General features: G+C 51.0%; 2 protein-coding genes and 1 non-coding gene across 4 annotated transcripts; all 3 read right to left on the bottom strand.

Annotated features, from left to right (window-relative positions):
* Positions 1–2,193: 2,193 nt before the first annotated feature.
* On the bottom strand, positions 2,194–16,320 carry PTPN6 (protein tyrosine phosphatase non-receptor type 6). Of its 2 annotated transcripts, XM_058824385.1 has the most exons (16): positions 15,993–16,320; positions 15,694–15,797; positions 10,641–10,763; positions 10,138–10,332; positions 7,708–7,927; positions 6,841–6,957; positions 6,529–6,645; positions 6,031–6,127; positions 5,554–5,633; positions 5,299–5,448; positions 5,060–5,191; positions 4,634–4,788; positions 4,267–4,334; positions 3,763–3,914; positions 2,955–3,052; positions 2,194–2,866 (listed from the first exon to the last, which is right to left on the bottom strand). In XM_058824385.1, exons 2-16 carry the CDS (start codon positions 15,705–15,707, stop codon positions 2,758–2,760), a joined length of 1,827 nt encoding a protein of 608 aa, XP_058680368.1. In that variant the 5' UTR covers positions 15,708–15,797; positions 15,993–16,320; the 3' UTR covers positions 2,194–2,757. The 2 variants fall into 2 exon arrangements, with proteins under 2 accessions (XP_058680368.1, XP_058680376.1); XM_058824393.1 differs by lacking the exons at positions 15,694–15,797; positions 15,993–16,320 and adding an exon at positions 11,032–11,364.
* Positions 16,321–17,038: 718 nt separating this feature from the next.
* On the bottom strand, positions 17,039–17,939 carry C2H12orf57 (chromosome 2 C12orf57 homolog). Its single transcript, XM_058824374.1, has 3 exons — positions 17,716–17,939; positions 17,433–17,609; positions 17,039–17,352 (listed from the first exon to the last, which is right to left on the bottom strand). Exons 1-3 carry the CDS (start codon positions 17,771–17,773, stop codon positions 17,204–17,206), a joined length of 384 nt encoding a protein of 127 aa, XP_058680357.1. The 5' UTR covers positions 17,774–17,939; the 3' UTR covers positions 17,039–17,203.
* On the bottom strand, positions 17,893–17,953 carry LOC131555014 (U7 small nuclear RNA). The gene has a single exon (XR_009274509.1). It is a non-coding gene; the product is annotated as a U7 small nuclear RNA (small nuclear RNA).
* Between the last annotated feature and the right edge of the window lie 224 nt (positions 17,954–18,177).

The raw sequence follows: 18,177 nt of genomic DNA, 5'->3' as shown, positions 1-18,177 counted from the left end.
ATCTTCTTTCTTGCCCTTCTTGAAAACTGGGACAACATTTGCCAGCCTCCATGTCAACTTATACAGATTCCCAAGGCTGCTGATTAATAACTGAGAGAGGTCTCACAGTTACATGACCACCTCTTCAGTACCCTGGGAGGAATCCCACTGGGCCCCATAGACTTGGGTGCATCCAGTTGCAGCAGCAAATCCCATACGAGTTCCAAGTCAGCTGGGAGTTCATCATTCCCCCAGTCATGGCCATCCAGCCCTGGGCTCTGACACCCCCCCATCACCAATGTCAGAGGAAGAAGCAAAGGCAGCATTAAATGTCTCTGCTTCATCACTGTTTGGGGATGAGGTGACCCACCTCATCAAGTGACAGAACAGTGTTTCTTTTAGTCTTCTTTCTGCTCTTAACATACTTTAAAATGCCTATTTTTACCCATTGTAGTACCAGCCAGCTTCAACTCAGGCTTGGGATTTTTTTCCTTAGAGTGGCAAGGAGCATGTCTGTCCCCCTGCATAATCTGTCCTTTCCAAAGTCCGTACACTTTCTGCTGAGTTGCAGAAGGAGCTCCTTGCTCAGCCAAGCCAGCCCTCAGCCTCACTGGCTGGACTTCTGACACATTGTAACTGCCTGTTCCTGTGCTCCTGAGAAGAGGCCCTGTAAAAACTGAGCAGCTTTTATGTACCCCACTGTCCTCTAAAGCAGATTCCATGGGGACCTTACCAGCTGCTTCCCTGCAGCCTAAAGTCTGCTCTCCCCAGGTCCAGGGCAGTAGCTTTACTTACAGTTTTTCTCCTATCTCAAGGACTTTCAACTCAGCTGTTTCATGATCATGATGGTCAAGACAGCCACCCCAGAGATCATGCCTGTTTACAACCAACCATCTCTTTTTACAAACAACTCCAACCTGAGCTCTCCAGGGAAGAAAAGAGGCCTTTAGGGAACTTCTTCCTCTGGTGAAGCACAGCACAAGATCTTTAAAGGAACAGATAAAACCTATGGATTCCTAGTTTAAGGCTTACTGGCAATCCAAGCCATAACTAATACCTATATATGTGGACTTGCAGCATCATGGAAGCACAAACTCTTTGAACCAGCTTTGAAAATGCATTCTCAAATAGTCACCCCAAAGTATTTGTGTGTAACAGATCCTATGCAAAGGAGAGTAAACTGCTTATGACAGTGCTGTATTTCTTCATGTGCAATCAGGAAGGTTCTTGTTCTGCCAAAATTTTTTGTAGACTGGACACTATGGACACATCAAGCTCAGGATTTGAACACAAAGAAGGTTCTCAGTAACCTGAGCTTGTTCCACAAGATGTCTTCATTTTCAGGCAGAGTTTAAGCTAACCCTTGGTATGCCTTGCTTTAGGCTGTGGCAGCTGTTTAAGAAGGAAGAGAGTGGGTCCTGTCCTGTGAAGCTACCCAGGGGTCTCAGGCAAAGGTAGATGTTTCCGTAGGGCCAGGACTTTAGCCGCTTCCCATTGCTTACAAGAGGGTATCTGGCATCATGAAACACAGCATGTCCCTCCACCCATTTTTATTTCTGCCCCTTTCCCGTTTCTTCCTCTAGTGGCAATGGAATGGCAGAGCCAGCTGGGAAATGCACACACAGACCTATGGGCTCACAGGCTAAGGGAAGCTGAAGGCTGGCACACAGAAAGAGGCTCTGTTCACAAAGTCTCTTCTGCCTTCCAAATGCTTCTAACCAACTTTCTTGCCATATCAAATGACAGCAAGCAGTGTCCTTCCTCCCAATGCATTGTGTATAAATCCTGGTGGGAAGGGGGCCCTGGAGGCCTTTGAACCAGGCTGCTGCTGGAAGTGGCAGCGTTACCAGCACAAGGTCAGAGCAACTGTGGCTTTGTCTGTTCACATTTTGAAAACCCACAAGTAAAATTTAGATATAAAAGCTGTGTCAGAGTTTGTCACACCTGACTTTCTGTGCTCAGGCTTCCCTGCTGACCACCAACACTTGAGCCTCACAGCAAGAGGCCACCATAATTGGTCACAGCTTCTGTTCAGAAGCCTGAAGGCAACATGAAATCAGGAAAACTAAGCTAGAGCCATCCTTCTGAGTCTTTTCAGGTCTGCAGGTAAAATCAGAAGTACAGCTAACACTCGGAGAAGAACACCTTTTGGGACCTGGTAGCCAAACAAACACAAGTTTATTTACAAACAAAACAGAAAACATGGCCATCACATCAAATTCTGGTATATTTACAGCATCCTGGTGAAGGATGGGATAGCAAAAGGATAAGAGGGGCAGAAGGTTGGTATTAAGGAAGGAGGAAGTCTCCTGTTGAATTGCAGAGGAGCTGAGCTGAAACAGGCCCAAACCTTCATACTTGAAAAGCTGAGGCTTCAGGGAACACAAACAGGATAAACTCTAACTCACAGCACTGGGCAGAGATGTAGCTCCTGGATTGACCTTCCTTAGCTCTTGGCTGAGAATTCCTCTGAAGCTGACACAGCAGAGGTGGGTTTGGGCCTGGTGCTCAGGGAGCAAGGGAAGGAGGGGTGTGACCTTTTCCTGCTAATGGATGATGAGAGGGCAGTGTTTTGCTGGCCTGCACAGGCAAGGGACCATGGAGTTGGTCAGCTGAGATACTGTCTCCATGGGTCACAGCACTGAAAGCTGGCACAGGAGAGAAGGGGAAGGCTTTGTTCCAGTCCAAGAGCAAGGAATGTGAGACAGGCCAGCTGGGATGTGAGCTCCAGTCCTGCAGCCCAGGTTCAAACCCCCATGGGGTCCCTGCAATGTATGATTATTTTTTCTTTAGTGAGCCTTTCAGCTTCTTCTCTGAGGAGCGCTGTTTCCGCACCTTCTCCTCCTTTTTCCCCAAGTTCTCGTACACTGTTGACTCCTCTTTCTGCCTGTAAGACCAGGGAAAAAGTGAGGAAGAGGAAAAAGCCAGCCAAGCCAGCAGGCAGACTTGGGTCTCTGCTTTGGGTGAGCTCTTACTTGGAGGGTTTTCGGGAAACCTTGGGGTGTGCATTCCTCACTGCAGGGGGGTAGGCGATGTTCCCATACTCACACTCGTTTGGCTTGCCTTTCTGAGACTGCAGGAGAGGAAAAACAGGCTTAGAAGAGGGTGATCTGGAGGCACCATGGAAGAGTTCTGGCTGTTAAAGCCCACTTTGTGCCAGGATCTCAGTGGAAGTTAGTGGATTGCTGAAGTGCCTGGGCTCAGCACACTGCCTCTGCCAGAGGTGAGCAGCAGGTGCAAATGCAGCCTTGTACAGGAGGCAACAGTGGGGCAGCAAATCTCTGGAGGCACTAGAACGCCTAAAAGTCCCAAATTTCTGCTAAAGAATATTAAAACAGCAGGAGCTACAGCATGCTGTCAGAAGCTACAAGGAAAGAGAAAAGACACCACTTTTCAAATAGCAGGAAAAGATTTTGCAGCTGCAAAACTAGGATGTGAAAGACAAAGAGGAAAGAAGAGGCAAGGAAAGTCTGCTTGTCCTAACAAAGTTTGTAACAAAACAGCACTTGGTGATATTATTCAGAACATAGTTAAAGTAACTGCATTAAAATTTAACTGCTGTCCAGCAGTTCAGAAGGGATTGGTACTTGAACTGCTAATGAACTTGTCCCTTGAATTTAAAAGTCTTAGAAGAGAGGAACAGGGACACAGCTCTTACTGTACCATTGTAGTCTGTGTAAGTCTCAATGTTAGCTCAAAGCTTCTGAAACAGAACACTTGAGCTCAGAGCCAGCAGCATGCAGGGCTTAGGCTGACAGGGCAGCAGAGCCCCTTTGCTCTCACCTGGATAATTTCCAGCTTTTTCTTGGTTGCCTCTATGAACTGGCAGATGGCCATGTAGATGAACTTGTACTGGGCCTCTGTCTGCACCATCCCAGATCGCTGGGCCCTCACCATCTGAATGGTCTTCTGGATGTCAATGTCGCAGTCCAGCCCTAGCAAGGAGCACCAGAAAAGCTTGCGGACATATTCACTGCCCCCTCCCCCAGGTCTCTACCAAAAGCAGCCACAGCAGAGGACAGACAAGAAGTTTCCACTCCTTCCATACTCTTTATTCCTGTATGAAGCTCCTATCTCTCCCCCTGCTCAGTATCTTTGATGTCTGGCCTTGGAGGAAAAGCCAAAGCTCAGGGAAGGCTAAAGCTGTAAGAAGTGGATATGGTAGAGAGATCCAGCAGAACAACTTTCTTAAAGCTATGGCAGGACCTTGATAGTTTTCATCCCTCTGCAGCTGAAATCAAAGGCAAAGCCCTACTGGGTAGCCCAGTTCATTTTGAGTCCTCTTACCCTTGGTGGAGATTGTTTCCACTATCATATCAATGACGATGATAGTCCCAGTGCGGCCAATCCCAGCGCTGCAAGGAGAGGACAAGCAGAGGTCAGAGCAAGACAGCTCCTGAAACAAAATGCAGCTGCTTTCTGGGGAAGGATGTGCCTCTTGTAGCAGCTTTCAGCAATGCCACAAAAGAGTCACGGGTTCAACAAGTAGAGAGTTTGGTGTGGGGGCACTGAAGAAGAAAAAAGCAAATACTGGGACTGGCATATGCTTCACTCACAAATCCTGGGGTACAGCTGGAAGCAGCAGGACAGACTTTCTGTATCTCACCCCAGATAAGGGATGGAGGATGCTTCAAACTCCAGCCTCTGTACCAACCTGCAGTGTACCAGAATAGGCCCTGCGTTGGGGATGCTCTCTTGCTTCTGGTTTATCTGGTCGAGGAAGCTGAGGACTCCTCCCGGCTCACTGGGTACACCATGGTCAGGCCAGCTCAGGTACTGGTATTGCCAGATCTCACGCACAGCCTTGCCCTGAGAAGAGCAAAGCACCCCACTGGTAAAACTGCAACCCAGTCCTGCCCCAGGCCTCTGTCCCAGGGAGAGGTGAGTCTGGAGCCAGAGAGAATCTGTCTCCTGCCCACTTCTTGGTGATTCCACCAGTGTGATTCCAGCCCAAACCACACCACCCCCAAGAATGCTGGAACAGCAGCATCATCACAGCACCCAGGAGTTCCCAGGTTTAGGTGCATGGTGGCTGTGAGACCCAGGGGTTGGATGGCAGCCCTTGGTCAGACACACTCACGTTATCCTTCGGGCACACGCAGAGGTGCCGCAGTTTGTACTCCAGCGCGTCATGCTCCCCAGCGTTCTGCACAAGGTAGGGACCGTACTCCTTGGTGCTGCCCAGCTCTGGCCAGTAAGGCACACATTTGTTCTGTGTGGGCAGAGAGGGCAGGGTGAGGGTGGGCAGAAGGCAGGAGAGACAGAAAAAGCAGAACAATGGTTGACAGGGAGGAGAGACACCTCCAGACTGGTACTTACCCGGCCTTTTTCCACCTCCCGTGTTGTCATCACGATAATGCGTGTGTTCTCCTGCCACACCATTTGCCACAAGTCATTGACTGTGGCATCCAGGCAGCCCTGGCTGGCGATGTAGGTCTTGGTGCACTCATCTGGGCTGATCAGGGTGTTCTGAGTGCAGACAGGGGAGGGTCAGGAGGGCTGCAGGAGCAGCAGACCTTGCCCTGCTTTAGCACTGTTCTGGACAGGCACACAGCTGTCTTTCAAGAATCTCACCTTGACATAGTTGGCATTGATGTAGTCAGATCCAGGTATATTTGGGTCCCTTCCCTGGAGGATGACTCTGGAGTGATCAACTGGGGGTGCAGTGAAAGAATGAACAGTGCAATGAGATACTCCATGCACAGCCACACAGAGCTCCTCACTGCCCTGTGCCACCTCAGTCATGATTCCCAGGGATGCCCCACAGCCTCAGCTCTCCCTCTGGGTTCAGACCAATCTCACTCCATCCTCCCATCTCTCTGCCTCTGTGATGGACCATAGAAGCTAATGAGTCTGATGCAACCCTCCCTCCTTCCTTCAAGGACAGGAAAAAGCTGTGACCTTCCTCATCAGCTCTTAAATCGTCAGTGCCATACACATTGTAACCTGTTCTGGAGGACAGGGATGGCTTGGAGGGAGGGATGACTTGGACAGCTCTTCATTGCCTGTCTGTCCATTTATTTTTCTTTATAGTGGAGAAGCAAGACTCACAGGGCAATATGTTCTTGTATCGGTTCTTGCTCTTATTTTCAGGTCTCTGGCCCTCATGACGGTCAAACAGGTGCTTGGCTTCCTGTTTTTGCAGGCTCTGAGAGCAGAAGAAAGAACAGTCATGGCAAGGTCACAATGTATGACAGGGGAGGTGGGCACTAGGAGGCACAGTGGTGGTGGCTCTGATGACACATGGGCACGCTGTGGGGGAGAAGAGAAGTGAAAACCAAACCTAGACTTGAGAAGTCTAAGGCTTGTGCCCTTACTGTCTTGGTGACTCACTCTCCCAACCATAAAAAAGTGCATTTCTACATCACTGGGTTCACTTAAAGATGAGACTCATTCCCCAGGGGAACTGGTTCCAAACAGACACTTCTTTCAGAAATAAATTGACAAGACACAAGAAATTTGTGTACAGGAAGAAATCGAGGATGGAGAATGAGGTAGTGCATGCAGAATTCCCAAAAAGCCAAATAATGTCGCCCAGAAGTTTCTTACATCAAATTCCTCCCAGAATCCAGCCTTGGACGTCTCCTCAGACAGACTTGTCTTCTTGTTCAGTTCGTGCACTCTGTTCTCAATGTCAGCAGCATTCACCCTCGTAGCATAATAGGGCTGGGGATGGGGAAACACAACAGGTGAGAGAGAGAGAGAGAGAGAGAGAGAGAGAGAGAGAAAGAGAGATGCTGCTGGAGAGCAAAGTGTCCTCTGTGCACCATGGAAAAAAGAAGGAAAGGGACATAAAGCAGAAAAAAACAACAAATCAGTCCCCCCCGAAAGGGCGTCTAAAAAACAGGAAACTGGACTTACCTGCTTCAGGTACACAAAGGAACCAGACATCTCCTCAATTCCAATCTTCTTGAAGTGCTCCACCAGATCTGTCAAGCTGTCAAACATCTCAGCCCCTCCAATTGTGTAGCGTCCATTCTAAACAGAGGAAGAATGTGTAATGTCTCACTCATAACACTCAGAATCCTGGAATAGTTTGGGTTGGAAGGCATCACAAAGGGCTGCTAATTCCAAACCCCCTGCCATGGGCAGGGACACCATCCACTAGCCTGGGTTGCCCAGAGCTCCCTCCAGCCTCACCTCAAACACTTCCAAGAATGGGGCATCCACAGTTTCTCTGGGAAACCTGAGCCAGTGCTTCACCAACCCCACAGTATTTTTTCCTATTATTCCATCTAAACCTGCCCTATTTCAGTGTGAAGGCATTCTCCCTTGCTCTATCACTCCATGCCCTTGTAAAAAGTCCCTCTCCAGCTTTCCCATGAGATTCCTTTGGGTACTGGAATGTGCTGTAAGATCTCCCCAGAGCTTTCTCCAGGCTGCAAACTCCCACTCTCTCCACCTGTCCGATGAATAAAGCTGGTGAAAGGCAGGAAAAAGGCAATGCTGGGGTTTAGATCCATAGGCACCACCCTGCATCATCTAGGAAAGCACTTCCTCTGGCAGGGAGGACAGAGAGTTTGTCCTGAGCACATGGAGTTCATGGCACTGTGCTCTCAGCGGATCAAAGCCCAGAGAAGGTGTATTGACCTCCTATCCCATTTAAGGCCAGTTGCCTTCTCTCCATGGAATCTCATCATCCCACATGAAAAAACAGGCAAAATTGTCACAGCCATTTTGGTATCATCCATCAGACCACTGCCTCTCCTCCTGCCTCCCACTGCTCACCTCACACATGATCTTGATGTGTGTGACTTTGAGCCGCGCCCCAGAGGCACCGGCTGCCCCCGCTGCAGCATCAGAGCCAGGCTTAGGCTGGTCAGTGAGCACAGACAAGACAAAGTCCCCAGGTTTGCTGAGGCTCTCCCGCACCAAGAAGGTCCAAGGGGTAGCTTTGCCCTGGAGCAGGGACTCAGCTGCAGGGCCTGACAGATGCCCATGGTACCACCTAAGGAAAAACAAGAGAGGGTTAAAAAAGAGGTGGGATGCGGGAAGTGGATGCCCTTGAGCTGATGAGTGAAAAACAGCAGCACTGGGGAAGGGTGAGGGAGGAAGAAAGGAAGGGGGAGACAGAGAGGAAGGAAGAAGGAGCAGGATCTTGGGAAAAGCAGATGAGACAGAAAGTGGAGAGCCAGGCAGAGGAGAAAGAAGAAAGAAGAAGAAAGAAGAAAGAAGAAAGAAGAAAGAAGAAAGAAGAAAGAAGAAAGAAGAAAGAAGAAAGAAGAAAGAAGAAAGAAGAAAGAAGAAAGAAGAAAGAAGAAAGAAGAAAGAAGAAGAAAGAAGAAAGAAGAAGAAAGAAGAAAGAAGAAAGTGCAAGGGATGAGGTGGAGACAGAAGGGACCTAGGGAGCAGAAGGCTGGTACTGGAGGACACAGTGGGAAAGCACCAAGTGTGACCCGTTGTGTGACACACACAAAGGCACAGGTAAGTAATACTTTCTGCCTGGAACACTTGCTGGGAGAGGGCAGTCTGTGTGTTTCAGCACCTCACAGTATTATTGGAACTCCTGCCTTACTGCTGCAAGGGGCTCTGGAAACTCAAACACCAGGGAAACAAAAATAAGCCTCCACTATGTCAGAAACTCTCCCATCAGATTTAGCAGCTCCCGGATGGTTGTGCTGAGATCAGATCCATTAAAGAACCATTCCAGCAACTCCTCTTTCTGAAACTCAGTCACCTCTTCACTCAAAGGATAATTCCCACTCTCTGAGCACACCACACTGCAGCAATCACCCTGAGCACCAGGAGCTGATCCATGTGCACACTGCTGTCCTCAATACAAACACTCAGCAGCTCCTTCTCTCCTCCTAGCACAAGGTCAGGAGCATCCCCATTTGACCAAGGTGTTCCCTGCCTCACCATCGGGATGTGGGAATGGATTTACTTCCATGGAGCAGCTAAAACAGGGAAGGCCTGGCCTGGTGAACTTCACATTGTTAGGGGGCTATTTGTTCCCATGAACTGAGATGGAGTCCAGGAGGCCACAGCCCAGTCACAGAGGCAGCCGGGGCATTTATTCATTCTCCCCTGCCTCCGATCAGAGCAAGGGGTTGCTCCACGTACGGCAGGAGGTTCACACAGTTATTACTGGGCTCAGCAAGTAACTTTTGCTGACCCTCACCTCATGTACTGCAAGAAGCAGCTGGTGACACTCAGTGCACAGCTGTCATTAATTTCTGAACCTCCTCTCAGAGAACGGTTCAGCCACCATGTGCTCAGGTGCCACCTTGGCATCAGTTGGCGCCTCCTGCCCATCAAAGAGGTCTGCCAGCCTCCCCTCCCCACAGGGAGGAGGGGGTTAATGGGTCCCACTCCTCCCTCCCCCAGCACAGCCCAGCTCTTCAAAGCCACGTGACGGAAAATCACTTGGGGAGAGAGTGAGAGGAGCTTTCGTAAGAGCCCGAAGGGGGAGGGGGTAAGTTTCCAACCGCAGGAGGAAGGGAGGAAACTGCAGGGCCACGAAGCAATAGCCTTGACTGGAGAGGACAGCCAGCAGAAGACGTGCCCCTCTGCAGCCTGACCCCAAGCAAGCTGGGGTGTGCCCCGATGTTTCAGCCTCTCTGCTCGCTGCCTCCAGGTGCCCAAGGAGGACCTATGCAAGAAGGAGTTGTCACTCCAGAGCAAGGCATGACAGCTCCCCCGAGCTGCATCAAAGGGCCTGAAAGCAAAACGCAAGGGCAAAGCCACCTGATTTGATTTAGGAACTTGGTGTCAGAGACACATGCAAAGCGGGGACAGGAAGGAGACTAAGCAGGCCAGGAATAGCAGGGGAACATGGTCCTGCTCGCAGCTACGTGAGTCACCCAGGTTTAGAATAACCAGGGAGGTTTGGGGCACAACTGAGGGCTTCCACACAACGCGTCCCTTCACAGACCACTGCAGACCCACAGCGGACACCGCAACCTTTTCTTTCAAAAACAGCGTATAAATAGCAAAGGCAACCGGAAACCAAAAGTAAAAATAGATCCCTGCTAGGTCTGCTGTGATGGATCAAGGTACACACAGCTATTCCTGGGGATGCTGCCCCCATGGACACAGAGGAGGTTAAGAAAGGCAGGAGGCATTTTTGGCAGGATTTGCTCTGGGGATGCTGGCAGGACATAAAGAGGCCAGGAAACATTTAATCACAGGCACAGCAGCTCCATGCTGTCCCCGTACCTCTCTGTCGTGGGGTCAGAACAGTTGAGCGGGTATCTCAAGTCGATGATGGTTCCATCTTTGTCCTGCAGCGAGCCCTGTTGCTGTGTGTAGTACTCCACCAATTCTGACAAGGTGGCAAACTTCTCCCCTCCATACAGGTCATAGAAATCCCCAGTATTCTGGATGCGGATGTGGGTTACCTGATCACCAACCCTGTGGAATAAAGCACAAGGCAGTCCAATGAGGTGGTTGGGAAAGGGGCAGGAAGGTGTCCTGCACTACCTCCCACCGTGGAACCAGAGCAAACCATCTCTGTGAATGAAGATGACTGGAAAGAGAAGCTCCTTGGACGACTTGAGGGAGGCTCTAGAAGACACTGGGAAGCTGAGGTCATTTTACAGCTTGAGAAGAACTCAGAGGGACAGAGGCAGGATGAAGAAGACGCCAGAGGACATGTGAGGATCTAGGCAATCTGTGTATGTAACACTGCAAAGACAGAAGCTGGGGTCCAAGTTACTGACCGGACTGAAAGGGAAAAATCCCCCTGATTCCTCCGACTGGGTCTGGCCAGGAAGCTCCCATGGACACCTCGTCCCTTCAGTAAGGCTTCAGCTTCCAGCCCACTCAGGTCACGGTGAAACCACCTAGCAGAGAAAATAACAGCAAGACCAAGTGAATAAAAAAAGCCAGGCACTATTGTGGAGATCTGTAGGATGCAGAATGGTCCCTGGCCAGCATCCCTAGGTGAAAGCCAGCATCCCTCTCCATGCAGCATCCCTTCCTGCCTGATGCCTGCCCCAGCCTATGGATGGTTCCCATGAGAGATACGGCTTCCAGGGCCATCCTTGCCCTCATCCATCCTACTTCCCTGGTTCCATTCCTCACACACACAGACCTCTCAGACCCTCTTACCTCACCATTGTGGAGGGAGAAAGCAGAGGCGGCCAAGTGGCTGCCACCAAAGCAATGCAAAAAACAGAGGAAAAATCAGTTTGCGCTGGAAGGGAAAGGGAAGTCGGAGGTCTGTGCAGGGGCACCCAACGCCACGTTGTTCCTGCGCCTCTTGGGAGCTGGCCATGTATCTCTCCAGGAGCTGACTGTCAGTCCATTCAGGCCCTCTCCGTGCACCTCTCCCTGCACAGGTGCCTTGCTCCCTGGCCCGCTGTGCAGCGCTGCTGGGCAGGGGCAGGCGCGAGCCCGAACACAGCGGGGCACACACGGCTCCGGGAACAGGAAGCGCTCTGAGCCATCCACTCCGCAGCCCCGAGCTGCTTTGCATACACTTCTGCTTCTCCTTTTGTGTCTTTCCTCCCCATAGCCCCTATTATTTTTGGGTCCCTGTCTTTAGCACCCAAGAGCTGACTCTTCGCATGCATTTTGGGTTCTGGCCATGTTCACAAAACTCAGTTCTGCTTGTCCTCTACTCCCCTTTCCCTCCAAAAGGCCAACGAGAAACACAAATGGTCCCAAATGTCCTACATGCTCTGTACAGGCATGGGGGAATCTGTGTGAACCCAGAGCTGCAGACTTCAAGGTCCAGGCTAGTGCTCTGAGCACAGCAGTGCCTGCCTGAAACCAGCCTGCCACGGGATGGGACTGACATGGGCAGTGGTAGCTCAAAAGGGATGGGGAGGTTGGGAGAAGGTGGTGAAGCTGCTCAGGAACGAGGCAGAGACCAGGACAAACAGCTACAGGGAGCCCACACAGCACTGAGGGAGCTGAGCCGAGGACCTTCAAAATCCCAGCACCCCACACTGAGGCCAAAGCTGACAACCTGGACAGCCAAGTACAAGAAGGAAAACCATTCCAGTCACCTGGCTGTGTCCAGCTGTGGCCCATGACTGCCCTGCCCACAGCACTCGCTTCAAGTCTGCAGGTCTGGTGAAAGAATGGGAGCTAAGCCGTGGCCTAAGAGTGCAATCCAGCTGGCAAAGGAGCCTGGCTTTTCCCTGGGGCCATCTCAGCTACCCTGTGCGATGTGGGCAGCAGGAACAGCAAGAGCCTTGCTCATTTCAAGCAACAGCAGCAGCTGCATACTTCCCCACATACCACCAGACTGGGAAATCCTGCAAAAAGATGAACAGGCTGCTAGCTAAGACTTAGACAAAAACTCGTGGCCAAGACAGAAACCAGCAACAAAGGGAAGTACAGGAGAGACGAGTGGGAAGCAAAACTTCATTGCTAGAAAGGCAACCCAGGCACCTCCAGAAGCTTCCTTAGAAATGCTTCTGGTTTCATGCACATGGTGAGCTGGGGTGTGGTGAGCTGCAGGCAGCCAGGGGTACTGACTTAGAACTGATATTAAAAACCAAGGAGATTTTAAATGCACGGGAGCAACTCAAGGGAACAACTTCTGCACAAAGTTGTAGAAGTTACACCAGAAAGGCGGCACCTAAATCAGTCTAGCGGGAACAGGAAACAAGTGTTGTTTATTGCCAAGGGAGAAAAGGCAGGAACTTCCAGGGAGCAGTCCCAAAAAATAATTCCTGATATCAAAATCATATTAAAGCATGCTGAGTCGATATGAAGCCAAGGCAGACAAAAAACAAAACTTAGGCATCCCTGCACCCTACACTGAAGGAGAAAATCTGTCTGAGGAATTGAACATTAGCTGGACACAGGGGAACAGGGAAAGAAAAAGGTGGCAAAGAGCCCAGACCAGGATAAGAAAGGGTGAGAGAGCACTTATCCCATGTAACTCAGCATCTTGCAGAAAGACAAGCCACAGGGTGCAGTGTAATCTCTTGACAGTATTTTTGTGGACAAAAACCCCATATCACATAATTTAGAGGATGAGTTTATGCTTTCATTTTAGGAAAGGAGTGGATGCATGCAGCTGCCCTGGTGTCTTTGATCTGGGCCATCCAATTAAAAACTATCAGTAAGGGAGGGAAATGTCACCACAGAGAAGCCATCAGTCGGTATCTTCGAGGCTGCTCTCCCAAATGGCTGCAGCACGGAACAGCTGAGCCACTAAATATAATAAGACTATAATTGAGCCACTAAAACACTTTTTAATCTAATTAAGAGGTCAAGAGATTTCAGCAAAGAGACTACTCTTACACTCTTTGGCTTTCAGTACAACACAGGTGTTAGAACTTCTTGTAAATCCCTCGTGGAAGCAGGCCCCAGCTAGCGCAGTAACAAATTTACAGCAGAAGATAAATGAAATAGCTAATTAAAAACCACACATCTGGATTGCTGCAAGAAAAAAAGGCCCTGAGAAACTGGAAATGATCCAGCATAATGCCACTGATGCAGTGAAGAGCCTGGAACATAGCAGAGAGCAAGCTGGGCTCATTCAACTTGAAGAAAAGATGCTTAAGGAGGGATTTAACACTTGTCTGAGACAAGCTAAAAGGGGCCATGGGGGTTTAGAGCTGATAAGTCAGGTTCTTTTTTGTGGGACACAACCAAAAGACAAGAGGCAACAGGCATGACTTGCAGCAAGGGAAATTCTGATTAGGTATCAGGAAAAACTGCACACGTGCTCCCCCCCAAGGGGGTTCAGCACTTGCCACAGGTCTCCAGTGCAGCGGAGGAGCCTCCACCCTGGCAGGTGTCAGGACTCAGCCAAATGGGGCCCTGAGACACCTGAGCCAGTTTTGGGGCAGCAGGGGTGGCACTAGGCAGAGCAGAGGTCAAAATGGTTGTCAAAGGAAGAGCAGAGAGAAAGATTGTGTACAGAGTTTCTTTTGCCTTTGTACTTCCTAAGCCTCTGTTCGCAGCTACTTGTAGTCAGCTGTCAAATGCATAACAAATTTTGCACCCTTTGGCAAAGAGCTCCATTGCTCAGTTACAGAAACACCCCCTCCTTTGACTCATTTATAACCTGCTCCCTGCCTCTTTTTTACCACCTGGTTGTTGCAAAAAAAGGAAAATCAGTCTGTGGTTCCTGTTTCTCTCCCCTTGCTCCAAGCTACTCGTGGTAACAGACCTGAAATATCCATATCCATCCTCAGGCTGAAGACTCCAGCCCTACTAAGGGTTCTTTTTGTACAGAACTATTCTACACCTCTGACCACCTTTGCTGTCTCTCTCAGAGATATTTCCAATTCTGGCATTTTGATTTGGAGATAAGAGTGAAAGTGGGCACAGAACTGTGGTGTTCAAAATGTTGGTGAGTCATGGACAGTGGTGATTTCTGATGTTCACTACAACCAAGCATTAAGATAACAACTGCATGGACTTCTATAATCAAAGAGGGATTACCATTAGTTCACAGTCATTGTTTTATATGCAATTTTTGTATTATTTTTCTGTATGAACATTGTTTTACATAAGCCTTTTCATCTGCTGCTCTACTGCCCACTCATTCACTGCCATTAGGTCTTTCTGAAATTACTCACAAGTCAACTCCCACCCTATTATCCTGAATAACTTTCTACCATCATCCAATTTTCTCACCTCACCAGTATTCCCAGGTCACTTGGGAATATACTGAACAGCCTGTATTTCAGATAAGGCCCCTGTGATCTGACCACTGATGACTTCCCTTTGCTGTAAAAATGGGATGTTAATTCCCACCTTCCATTTACTATTCTCTAGTATTTCTTTACTCAAGAAAATCTTCATCTTTTTTTTTATCCTGTGATTTCAGCCTTTATTTAAAGACTTTGATGAGAGAGTCTTTGCCAAATTCTTTAAATCCAAGCAAACTGTACTGGCCAGACCTGCCTTATCCATATGTTTCCTAAGTCCCTCAAAACCCTCCAGTTTTACAGGACCATATTTACCTTTACAAAAGCAGATGCTGGCACTTTAGTATCACATTCATTGCTCTCCCCATTATACTGTGCACCCTCCTGTTCAGATAATGACTTTATTGTTCCATGCTTCTCTCACATTTGAGGGGGAGCTAATTTGGAGCCCTTTTTGAGAATGAGCATTGCATTTGTCAGTCTTCTTCTTGTAAATCTCAGCACAGAGATGATTTCAGACAGGAGGTTTTGCTGTTCTGTACAGAAGTCTGCTGTAGTTCAGTCATTAGTGCCGAGCAAAGGCTGCCTGGGGATGGGCTGATGGACCGTCTTCCTGTGACCTGCCAAAGCCATACGCTCTCCATCAGGCCTTGGGGCTCCAGCACAGTGCAGGACCACTGTGGTTGCCCAAATTCTTACCAGAGAGTAATGCCAGTGTGAATCCCATTTTCTGACACCCTTCCAGAGCAAGACACCTGTTTGGACTGACCACGAGGATTGTAGGTACCATTTTTTGTTCCATAAAGGGCTAGGAAAGACTGCAGCAAATAAAGGAATAACCAGCATTTAAAAGGCCAGGCAGCTGACATCTCTCTCTGCAAACCCATTCAGAGATGCTGCAGCTGCAGGGTGGCAGAGGAACTGCAGCAGACTGGCCATCACAAACCCTGCTTGCTCCTTATCAAAGTGAGAAGAAGCAACAGTAATGATGTAAAGCACAGCGAGCTCCAATCCTCTGGCTACCTCTAATAGGCAGCTCTTATTAGAAACTGGGCGTTTTCCCCTTCTGCGCCTAATTCCTACTGCTGCTATTTTTATTTTTCTCACCAACAACTCTTGTTTTCTTGCCCTAACTAGCATTCACAGCACTCACCCACGGGATGGCATCAGGTTCTTGTCTCTCAGATCCCCACTGATGGAGGACTGACAGGAGCTGGTGGAGGAAGTACCACAGCCCTCAGCCAAGGGGGGGTCCTACTAAAGAAAATAAAGCAATATTGGAATTACCAAGAAAGGATGTTGAAACGGATTTGGGAGGGAGATCAAAGACCTGGATAGAGGAGGGATGGCGTGGCACCCTGGCGGCGGGGCGGGATGCTCATGGCGGTGAGTGCCGGGGCGCTGGAGCAGCAGCTGGCCGTGCCTGCGGGTGCAGCACCTCCCGTGACTCACCTGAGCCCGATGTGCACAGGCGAAGCCCCGAACTCCGCCTGCTCCCAGGCGGAATAAGGAGGAGGTAGCTCCAGGTCAGGAAAACCTCAGGCCTCAAGCCGCGGGCTTAATTTTCACCATTTGCAAAGCACTTCCTGGACTGCAGTTAATGAATAATCAAAGGGGTGGGGGAAGGCCAAGGCCAGGCTCGGAGAGGTAGATGGAGACGGAAGGGACCGACTGCTCTTCCTGCCTCCCATCCACTGAGCTCACGCCCTCGCTGGCTGCATTCCTGCCCGCTTTGTAACTGGGAGCACAGAACTCCCGACGTAGCTCCCTCACACCTGGCTTGCAGCTCCCTGCTCTCCCAGGCCTGGCTCCTTCACTCTCAGCCCCTTTCCCCTGTTCCTGTCGCCAAAGACCTCAATTCTTCCAAGGACAATAGGGACAGAGGGCAGGAGGCTACAAGCAGACATACCTGATGTCCCTCTGAATGACACTGCAAAGAAAACATTGCAAAGGAGCAAGGCTGCACCACTAGGTTGATCCCTCTGCAGTCCGAAAAAAAAGGTGAGATAAAAATTTTACGTTGTTTATGTTGTTGTAATCCAGGCTGCAGCCAAACGGGGCAAGCCCAGCCCTCCCACGCTCGGTAGCTCCCTGCTGCATCTCTCCGCTGCATTTTTCACTAAGGATAATATGCTGGATTGCACATTCAGCCACAAAACAAGGGAGCAGGAGTAAATTAGCACTGACCCTGCTGCGACAGGGGCCTCAATGGCACTTACAACACCTGCTGAACAGCACTAATCGTGTTGAGGGACACATTATGCTTCAAACAGCACGTCTGAAAATGCTTGCCCTTGTAACGTGCTTAATACCTGTCTCTCTGATACCAGATCCTAGGGCTTCACACCGAGGCTCTGCACAAACCTTTTTGCAGAACATGGTGCCTACTGGGCCTCCCAAAAGAGCGTCACAAGTGTCATGCAGAGAGCACTGCTGTACCTGCCTCTGCACCAGGGAGCAGCACTGCCGAGCTCACGGCCATTCATGAAACACTGGCATTTTCAACATACGCTTTATTCGCGAGCAGACACGCGAGCAGACACGGAGCATCCCATTCCTTCCAGGACCGCGTCTCCCTTGTTCAATGCCCCGTTCCCAGGGCTGACAGGACGTGCACCTCGGAAGCAGGGCACCAGCCGGAGCACCGGGAGAGCTCCGCGGGCTCAGGAGGCAGCAACTCCGCCGGTGCCGGCCCCGTGTGGCGGCAGCGTCATGGGCGGCAGGAACATGGCCTTGAGCTTGCCGGACATGCTGGCGATCTCCGGGTCCTGTGACTCGTAGGACTTGATCAGCCGGGCGAATTTCAGGACGCCTGCAAGGGAAGGGGGTGGGCGGGACGCCCCGCTGCCCGGGCGGGCCCGGAGCATCCCGCCCGGCGGGGGAACAACCCACCTTCGCCGTCGCTGCTGAACCCGTAGGCCTTGATCACGTCCTGCTGGATCTGGGTGGCCACGGGCAGCAGAAACTGCAGCATCTTGCCCATGTCGTTGCAGGCGTTGTCCCGAGCTTCCTCCATGCGCTGCGCGTTCTCGGGCGCCCCGAACGCCTTGATCACCTCCGCCAGCACGGCTGCGGGACACGGGCACTCAGCCGCCCGCCGGCCTCCCGCACGCAGCGGCGCGGCACGGGCCCTCGGCCGCCGGCCCGCCCGGGACGCGGACCCACCCGCACTCACCCTTCGCCTGCTCCGCGCTCAGCGCCGGCGGCACCGGGGGCTGCGCGGAGGCCGCCATGGGGCGCGGCGGGGCGGCCGCGGCTGCTGCCCCACACCGACGGGCACCGGCTCCAGCCCGGCCCCGCCCGAGCGCGCCTGCGCCCCCCCACCCCGATCTGTCATTGCACCGCCTGTGGGAGGGGCTTCCCGCGGGCGCGGGAAACCTACTGGACAAATTCTAAAAGAGCTGAAATCACTGCCGGAAACGGCGCACGGGCGAGGAACCCCTCCGAGCCGACCCACCCCGAGGTGAGGGCGAGGACCGCTCTTCTCCTGGGCCGTTTCCCCTGCGGGTCCCCGACCCGACGCCGCCCGCCTGCCCCGCTCAAAGCCGATACCGGCGGTCTCCGGTGCCGTCAAACGGGCCAGCCGTGCCGCCCGGACCGTATGCAAATTACTCGCTTCTCATTGGCCCGCCGTGCG

Source organism: Ammospiza caudacuta, chromosome 2, assembly GCF_027887145.1.
Source record: "Ammospiza caudacuta isolate bAmmCau1 chromosome 2, bAmmCau1.pri, whole genome shotgun sequence".
Taxonomy (NCBI): Eukaryota; Metazoa; Chordata; class Aves; order Passeriformes; family Passerellidae; genus Ammospiza; species Ammospiza caudacuta.
The sequence above is the reverse complement of the archived record's forward strand: the minus strand, read 5'-3'. Positions and strand labels throughout refer to the sequence as shown.